The sequence below is a fragment of the Heloderma suspectum genome, chromosome 3 (assembly GCF_057233095.1).
Source record: "Heloderma suspectum isolate Gila_16-S chromosome 3, 16-S_ref, whole genome shotgun sequence".
Classification (NCBI taxonomy): domain Eukaryota; kingdom Metazoa; phylum Chordata; class Lepidosauria; order Squamata; family Helodermatidae; genus Heloderma; species Heloderma suspectum.
This window is the reverse complement of record NC_139460.1, coordinates 84,894,373-84,904,077: the sequence shown is the minus strand read 5'-3', so window position 1 is coordinate 84,904,077 and position 9,705 is coordinate 84,894,373. Positions and strand designations below refer to the sequence as shown.

The window sequence follows — 9,705 nt, the reverse complement described above, 5'->3', positions numbered from 1 at the left end:
AGAATCAGCCTTGAACCTCTGTATTTGATATCTGACTCCCAAACTGGGGGTGGGCACCAAATGTTTGTTTTTGCCAAAGCAGTCATCTTGAATATCATATTATGATTGGCTTGTTGTACATGAATATTTTGACTTTACTATTCAAGTGTGTGAGTAGGAAAAGTAGTTCCTCTGTTAAGCACCTGGACATACACATTTGGCTACAGATTCTCGCGGTGGGGGGCTAAATACTGGCACAAAGAGGATAGCCCCTAGATCAGGGATAGGCCATCTGGTGCCGTCCAGATGTTTTGGACTGCAACTCCCATCATTCCCTTGCAGTCCAACAGATCTGGAGGGCTGGGGTACACTGCCCTAGATGTATGATCAACCTTGTCTGTAGCTTGTAATATGGTGTCTCATTAACTTGGAATCTGCATACATTTAGAAGCTCTGAAGAAACGGAGAAGGGCAACAAACTAAAAACTGTCAAATATGGCAAACATCTGGTCAAGTCCCAAAAAGTGGAGTTTACCTTCAACATCCCAAGGACATAACCCATATCCCCTTCTTTCTTGTCCATTTGTCCTGATTCAAAATATGAGACCTGGGTTTGTTATATCTTACTTTTATTTTGCAAAGCTGGGCAATTCTGTAAATTCATTAGATGAGCTTGAGGAAGTAAAACAGAAAATAAAAAGTATACTTAAAATAGGCATTACTGTGATGTATGAATATAACAGTGTGCAATTTTAATAAGACTTTGGAGGCTTCCACGTGAGGCTTTTATTGCAGCTTTACCCTGCTTCATTCATGGAATTTTACGGGACTCCAGATGACATGTCTTCAATTCATAACCCTCCCATGTTTTTTCATCACTTCTTCTACCCCTCCCGATCTTGTCTGATCTCGGAAGCTAAGCAGGGTCAGCCCTGGTTAGTACTTGGAAGGGGCACTGCTTGGGAATCAGGCTTCCTGCACTGAGCAGGGGGTTGGACTCGATGGTCTTGTAGGCCCCTTCCAACCCTATGATTCTATGAGTCTATACCTGCCTTTTTTTTGCTGCAGAAAATCAGGAAAAAAGGAAGTAATGCTTTCTGATTGGTCGTGCTGGGAGCCCACCCTTAAAAAAAAGTACACGTATGTAGGGAAGGGGGATTTGGAACTGCAAAGAATCATAAAACAAATCACACCTGTGCATCTGTAGGGATAGCCGATTGCCCAGGAATAGTGATGGGCAACTTGTGGCCTCCAGATGTATTTGCCTCAGTGTGTAGTGGAGTCAGAGCTCGCAGGGACTCAGCCCCGGCACTTTTTCATTAGCAGGGACTCTGATGTCATCTGTCACCCCCCTCAGAATTCCCTGTTCCCTCTGAGCTTAGCTGCAATCCTCACTGTAGCTGTGCGGGGAATGAATTTTCCAAGCAACAATATATTGTTCCATGTTGGAATGCAAAGTATTTGGGACGACTTGGTCTGGAATGGGCAATGAAGACCTATTCACTTTACCAAAGACGTGCTCCTGGTGGAGATGAAAACTCCTAGAACTGGTTTGTTGATATAGATCAATACAGCTGCCTGATTTGGGACCGTCCTTGGAGACAGTCATAATGAGCTCCTGCATTTCCAAATTTACCACTACACCACTGTGTGCGTGTGTGCGTGTATGTGGGTAGTTCAATCCAGCTGGGGGTGTGGATGTTTCTGTTGGAGGGAGAGGGGGGAGATATAAAGAAGGAGCTTAGGGAAGGCTAATGGGTAATGTTGGGGCACTAAGGGAGTGTGCAAGGGGGCTGTTTAAATGAGAAGGGATCTGTCCGTGAGGGCTGAGTTGAGAGGGTGAATCTTCCATAGAGTATCATATTTTGAAAACCTAAGATGTTTGTGTTTGAGTGAGTGAGTGAGTGGGTGAAAAAGATTTTAACACCCCTGCATTTTTTCTCAGACATCCAGTTGAAATACCACTGCCTTACTCTCAGCTGCACTGTTTTTGGATCCCAGTTGAAGGCTGTGTATCTTACAAGGTTGTACAATCGTAGAAGGGGCGTGGCTGTAACTGGCAGGAAGGGACCCTGCACTTCTGGATTTGCCACTACACCACAGGTTTGCCTACAACCCCCATCAGCCCTAGCCAGCAAATCAATGGTGAAGGATGATGGGAGTTGTACACCAAAACTTCTGGAGGGCCACATGCTGCCCTAGAATAGCAAAATTTGTCAGACTTGGGTTGAACTTCAAGTGGCCATTGTAGAAGTTAGTATCTTTGGCGATGATTTAGTCAGTGTGTACTTAAGTGCCATCTGGTGGTTTTTATGAATATTGCTTCAATATACATTGTCTACATCAACCTTCCCCAAATTAGTACCCTACAGATTTTTTTTGGACTACAACTCCCAGCATTCCATACCATCGACCCTACTGACTGGGGCTGATGGGAGTTAAAGTTCAAAACATCTGGAGAGCCCCAGGTTGGAGAAGGATGGTCTGCATCAATTTGATTTGGCAAGTTGGCCTCTGGTATTTATTTTCTTCAAACAACACAACATACACAAAATAACATTAAAATATCAAAAAATATTATCTAAAATATTATCTAAAATGTGATTGAAAATGTTGAAATTAAAAACAAAAAAGGTTAAAGAAACAAATTATGTAGGGGATTTAAGGTGTTTCCAAACAGAGGGCTCCCAGCACTGTGCACTTATTCCATCTTTTTCTCCTTAATGGAAGAAACAAAGAGAAAACATGAGAGGGCTACCAATGGAAGACACTACCACTCAACACCCCCAAATATGACATGTTTGAGGCAAGCCTGGCAGGATGATTGCAGGATAGAAGTCTGGAAGCATCCTTCATCACTTTGGTCTACCCCAACAGAAATAATTTGAGATTACTAAGGAGTTATTTAAAAGAAAGAAAGAAAAAAGACACGTGTTTCTCTGTCTGTTTGAGAAACAGTCAATGAGACAGTCTAGTACATGGCTTTAAAATAATTATTAAAATGGAACACAGATATAGATTTATTTAGTCTTTTCAATGCAACCCACTTCAAATAAGTTCAAACGCCGTATTTTCTCTGCTCTTCATATCCTGCCTTTTGCGCCCACTTTGTTCAGCTCATGAGATATTAGACAATGAAGGGCATAAACTATTCCTGCTTTTGCACATGCATCGTAAAGTCTTCAAAACAAAGCATAATGTAATGCTTCACTGTGGTAGACTTCAGGGTGCTTCCAGACAAGGCTTTTATTGTGCCACTGCCCTGCCTCATTTATGGACTTTAATTGGGGTCCAGATTTCTTCTTCCACTCATAAGTCTCCTATGTTTTACCACTACTGTTTCCATCTTTTTCTTACCACAGAAAACCAGTTAAGGAGAAAAAGATGGAACAGCTGCACAATGCCTTCTAAGTAGTAGTGCTAGGAACCAGCCACCTGGAAGCATTCTCAGAGTATGTTCATCCTACAAATGTAGACCACCTGTTTCTAAATACTTCCATGTATTTTTTTCTCCACTTTTGGAGGTAAGGGTAGAAAATACCCGTCTTAATTTTCTTTTTTAATTTATTTAATCTGCCCAATAACAAAGGTTCTCTGGATAGATTATAAATAGTAATTCTTGAAATATTTTCTGAGGTGATTCGAATGTAACATTTCTGCATTGTTTTATAATTATCGTTTTATGTTAGTGTGTGAATGTGCATGCACATGAAACAGTTACACTTTAATGGGGCTATCTACATAATTTCATCCTGGGACAACCCCAGTGAGCACACATCTACTTTGTCCCTCAGATTCTTATTTGATTTTTCTCACTTTCAATCCTATGTATAGTTAGACAGAAAAAAAGGCCTACAATTCCCAGCATGCCCCAGGCAGCCATGCTGGGAGTTGTAGGACTTTTTTTCCTGTATAAACATACATAGGATCGCATCCATACAGTATTAGCAAGTCCAGAAAGGACTGACTTCTTTTTCCACCTTGTGTCTCTAGCCTGAATACAAATGTCTCTTCTATGTGCCTGCAGAACACTACTAGATCAGCGTACTCTGAAGGCAGATGTACAGACAGGGACTGAGGCACCAAAGAGGCTAAATTAATGAGAAGATAATTGGAATAAAATAAACTCACCAATTATATGGAGCAGTAAACATTAATAATATAGTTGGTCTGGCGAGCTGGACTATAAGGAAGGCTGAGCGCCAAAGAATTGATGCTTTCGAACTCTTACGAGTCCCCTGGACTGCAAGGAGGTCAGCTCAGTCAATCCTAAAGGAAATCAACCCTGACTGCTCATTGGAAGCTGAAGCTCAAATATTTTGGCCACCTAATGAGAAGAGAAAACTCCCTGGAAAAGACCCTGATGCTGGGAAAGATTGAAGGCAAAAGGAGAAGGGGACGGCAGAGGATGAGATGGCTAGACAGCATCACCAATGCAATGAATATGGACTTGAGCACACTCTGGGAGAGAGCGGAGAACAGGAAGGCCTGGCGTGCTATGGTCCATGGGGTCACGAAGAGTCGGACACGACTTAACGACTGAACAACAATGTCAAGTATACAGTTTTATTGTCATTCTGCTATATTACTCATTTGTGAGACTGTGGTAGCTCAGAGCAATTGAGAAGGGGAACCCATTGTGCTAGGCATTACACAAACACAGAATAAGAAATAGTAGTCTCTCACCAAAAGTAAGTTATATGCCAACACAAAAGCTGTAAATATAGTGATAAAATATCATGAAACAGTATGTACATTTATAATGGTTAGGATGCAATGCCTCAGAAATATGATTTGTGTGCATTGTTATAGCTACTTGAAGTACATGTCAGCAGGGAGGTCTCTGAAAAAAATGTTATCTGATAAGAATTATATGTCCACACTCTTGCTATTATGGATACAGATATGAAGTATTGCTACTAACGTTGGCTCTTGTAGGTGACATACAGTGATAAAGAGATTTTTTTCTATAATAGGTTTTTGAAAATGCAAGCCTGTGATTACCACCACACTGACTGCAGTCATTGCCACCATAATTCTGTGCCATTGCCAAACACATCACCATGACTGTAATTCACAATCCACTTGTAGCAAGAGAGATTGTCTTGTGGAAGTAGCTTCTGCCTATGCAGCTGATGTGAGTATGGCCATGGGTCGTCCTAGATAGGGACTTGACTCTCCTCCTTGGGTCACTAGTTGTTGCTCCTAACTAGTTCCATGCAACTAGAACTGAATTGATCGAGTGTATTTTCCTGGTAACCATTTTAGACTCTTTTGCATTCAAAGGGTAAGACACCCTAGTCCTAAAGACACAGACTGTAATCTTGTAAAAGTTTGTTGGGACTAAAAGTAATTCCAGATAGAGGGCTCCTCTTTCTGGAGCCCTCTAGCGCTAACAATAAAAACACATCGTGTAGCAATTCCATCTTTTCCTCCTTAATATATTTTTTTGTGGAAAGAAAAAAGGCGGAAGTGGTAGGAAAATACAGGAGGATTGCAAGTGGTTTGTCTGGACCCCCTGTAAAATTCAGTGAACAAGGCAGGGTGATTGCACGATAAAAGCATAATCTGGAAGCATCCTACTGCTCACAATAAAAAGCATTGTGCAGCTGTTGTGTCTTTTCTTCTTAACTGATTTTTCCTGGCCAGAAAAAATATGGAAGAAGCAGTGGGAAAACATGGGAGAGTTAGAAATGGAAGACATCATCTGGACCCACTATAAAATTCCAAGAATGAGGCAGCGCGATTGCACAATAGGTACAAAAATCTGTTGAGAATCAAAAGGCATTGTGCAGCTATTCCATCTTTTCCTCCGTAATGGATTTTTGAATGCTTCTAGACAAGGCTTTTATGGCACCATTGCCTTGTCTCATCCATGGAATTTTACCAGGGTGCCAGACGTCATTCTCTTCCTCTCATAAGCCTTCTATCTTTTCCTGCAGCCTTTTCCATCTTTTTTCTTTCTGTGGAAAATTCGTTAAGGAAAAAAGATGGAAAAGCTGCACAGTGCCTTTTGGCTGTTACCATTAGGACTTTTTGGTTTGGAAGCACCCTTTCTAATGACACAAAAAAAGATAGAAGAAGATGTGGGAAAACAGAAGAGGGTTACAAGTTAAAGATTGCATGTCTAGTCCCCCTAAAACATTCTGTGAACAAAGTAGGGTGATTGCACAATAAAAACCTCATCTGGAATATGATGAAAGCCGGTGTGGTATAGTGGTTAGAGCATTGTACTGGGACTTGGGAGATCCAGGTTCTAGTCCCCACTCTGCCATAAAGGTCACTGGGTGACTTTGGATCAGTCACTGACTCTCAGGCTAACCTACCTCACAGGGTTGTTGTGAGGATATAATGGAGAGGAAAAGGCCCATGTAAGCTGCCTTGGGTTCCTTGCAAGAGGAAAAAAAGCAGGATATAAATGTAATAATAAAATAAATAATAAAATAAATCAGTAGAGCTAGAAGCCCTCCGTCTGAAAGCGCAAGTACTACTGACTTCAGCAGGACTTGCAGTGCAATCCTATGCATGTATACTTGCAAATAAGTCCCATGAGTTCAATGAAGTTTACTCTCAAGTAAGTGTGCATAGGGCTACAGCCTTCCTCCGGAGACTTGACCCAGGGTAGGATTTTAAGAATACATGGGGAACCACTGTACTTTTTAAAAAACGACCCTATTCAGTATTTGTTTTAATGGGATGTGCAGTATATAGTGGCCGACTGATATTCATGTTTTCTTTCGTCCAATTTATAGTATCCTCAGGGCACGATCCTATGCACGGTTAGGCAGAAAAAAAAGTCCTACAACTTCCAGCGTCCCTCAACAGGCATGGCTGGCTGGGGAATGCTGGGAGTTGTAGGCCTTTTTCTCTGTCCAAACATGCATAGGATCGCGCCCTCAGCTAGTTTGCAGCTTTCCCCGAGACGCGGGGGGGGGCGATGGGAAGAACTTCGAGCAGTGTCCGGAAATAGCCGAGGAAAAGCGGAGCGGGAAGGCAGCCTTGTCACGTGGTTCTCGGGAGCGCGTGCGCTTGTTCGTTTGTGTCTATGGTTTCCGTGCTCCTTCCACCCCCTTCATCCGATGGGTGGCGCGAGGCCGGGAGGCCTGCGCTATCCCAGGGTGCTGTTCGCGGCGTGGGCTTCACCATCCCGCTGGGGAGAGACGGTCTGCGCGGAGGCTTCGCCAGCGAGATGCTGCGGGCTGCCGCCAAACGGACATGTTAGCGCCGAGGCCCTGAAGGCGGGACGCTGCCGAAAACGACGTCCCGCGACCTCCTCCCGGCCCCTCCGTGCGCGCGCGCTCGCACAGGCCGCCGAACGTCAACATGGAGGCTGTGAACGCCTTCAACCAGGAGGTGGGAATGGAGCCCGGCAAGGGAGTGCGGGACGGCCAGGCCGCGCCGCGCCAGGCCCGGTCTGTGTGGTGGGTGAGAGGGGGCGGCTGCTGGCGCCGCGCCTAACTCTCGAACTGTGTGGGGGAGGCGGGAGTTCGCAGGCTGCGAGGGAAGGCTCGCTAGGGCGGCGGGTGTCCTGGGCCCGGCGTGTGGGCGGCGGCGCTGTTGCTGCGGCGGGTGACCCGGGCCCTCAAGGGCCCACCTCGGGCTCCCTTCCCCCTCAGCCCGCTTCCCTCCCCCTGAGTGTGCCTTCCGCTCTGTGGAGCAGCTCGTCGCCCCTCAAGCCTGAGCGGCCTAAGAACTTTATCGGAGGGTCGGGCCTGGCTCGCCTTCCCCGGTCCCGGTAGTTGAGGAGGCCCGGCCGGGCTACTTAAGGTCAGCCCTATAGGCGCAGGAAGAAACCAAGAGAAAGGAATGGAAGTTTGTGTGCGTGCGCGCCCGCGCGCCAGCTTCGCGCTCCACTTGTAGGCGGGGTGGGCCTGCACATTGCGCGCGCGCGCGCTTCAGTGGGGAGGGAGGAGGAAGTACTTTGCCTTTTCCTTGTAACGATTTTATGGAAGATCCATAATAGACAGAACATCTTGAGGGTCTATTTATTTCCTGCCCAATACCCGATCTATCAAAACTTTGGATATTTAGAGCTAACCATCTCCGTGATACTCTGCACACCTTGTGTTACAGAATCTAGAGATGAATAAAGCATCAAGGACTGAACGGCTTAGATAATATACACAGTGTTCAAATCAGTGAGGTGATTGGGGGAGGACGAACAGAAATCCTGTGAGACTTATCCCCCCCCCCCCCAACATTGGTTGTTGTGGACAAGAAGGGGAGGCAATTCATTTCTATTACTATAAAGTTCCTAGCTAACTTCACAGACGCTTGCTTTATAGAAAGTAGCATTGGCCATATTCCGTAAATTGATTGCTAGAAGAATTTCAGGTTGAAGTGTTTTGTGAAACCCTTTGAAACTGCCCTCTTATGTTTTGTTTAGCGTAATTCACAGTTAACATGGATAAATGTGCTCTTGAAAACTAAATATCAGTTGCATACGTTTTACAGTTTAATCTCTTTTCTGCAGCACTAGCCAGGCAACTCAGACCTTGCATAACTATAGTTTCCTGGTCCCAAAGTACAGAGCAGATTTTGAAGTTTAGATCAGTGCATATGTTTCCTCAACAGAAAGCTATATAACATTCACTTGTTGTAACTGCTTGTAAATTGGGCTAGCCAAGCATTATATCCTCCTAGTTAGAAGACTACCTTAAAGCCATATGCAACTAGAAGAGCACACATGACAGAAGAGCTTCTGAAGCACTGCCCTTATTTAAAACACAGACCATATTATGACAGCTTTGCACATCTCTGGTTCTCTTTCTTTAAGCCCTAAGAAGCCAGTAGTTCTTTAAAGCTAGAAAGGGATAAAGATGCACATACAACCACTCTAGCACAGCAGCAGCAGCAGTGATTAGAGCACTACAGAGTCTTTATGCTCTCCATATGAAAGATCAAAGAAGCTGTACATGAATGGCAGATTCAGTTTGTCACTTGTGTGCTTGACCAGGGGAATTTTTTATATACACAGGCAAATATAGGTGTTGTAGTCCAATAATAACCTATTTTGGCTCTATAAAAGTAATTCAACTGCATGAAAACTATCTTTAGGGCACAATCCTATGGCCACTAGACAGCAGCTGGGCAGCCGTAGGATTATTCCGTTTTTGGGAACTGACCTTGGAGCCCACGCTCCGAGGTCAGTTTCCAGAAAACTGCCCACCCCCTCCCCTGCCACCTCGTAGGTAGTGCGGATCATCCCCGTGCTCATAAGAGCAGCACAGAGCAGGAGGAAAGGGGGCGTTCCCAGGGGCAGAGAGGGGACCTTGGAAGGGCCAGTATGACACTTCCTATACGTTGGCTGGCTGCCCCCCTTCTGAAGCTCTGCAGCTAGATAGCTGAAATCTGTCTAGCATCAAATGCTGGGCAGCTGGAACACAGAGGAGAAGATCCCCACCGTGCTCCACCTGCCCTCCATTAGATAGGTGGACACCTCTGAGTTTGGAAGTGACTGCCTATCCTCATAGGATTGCTCCCTCTGTATTACTAGTAGGGCATGTACCAACCAGATATGTAATTGTAAAGGCTGTATTTACTTAAAAAATAGATAGTTGAGTATATGCTCGCAAAACACTCCAGAAATACTACATTCATGTTTGCTTATCTTAGAAAAAGCATCCTGGTTTGAGTAAGACTTCCAACAAAATAATGGGTAGTTCCCTAGCTTTCCATAGTGAGTAAAATAGCTCTGAGGTCTTCCTCACTATTACTGAGTATGAG

General features: G+C 44.6%; 1 protein-coding gene across 2 annotated transcripts in view; it reads left to right on the top strand.

Annotated features, from left to right (window-relative positions):
- The first annotated feature begins 6,951 nt into the window (after positions 1–6,951).
- SCAF4 (SR-related CTD associated factor 4) overlaps positions 6,952–9,705 on the top strand; it is a 61,091-nt gene continuing 58,337 nt past the window's right edge. The window contains exon 1 of one of the 2 annotated variants that reach the window (XM_084843586.1): positions 6,952–7,332. In XM_084843586.1, the coding sequence (XP_084699712.1) occupies positions 7,303–7,332 (30 nt within the window). In that variant the 5' untranslated portion in view covers positions 6,952–7,302. The remainder of the gene's footprint in view (positions 7,333–9,705) is intronic. The other variant, XM_084843585.1, reaches the window with a different exon arrangement.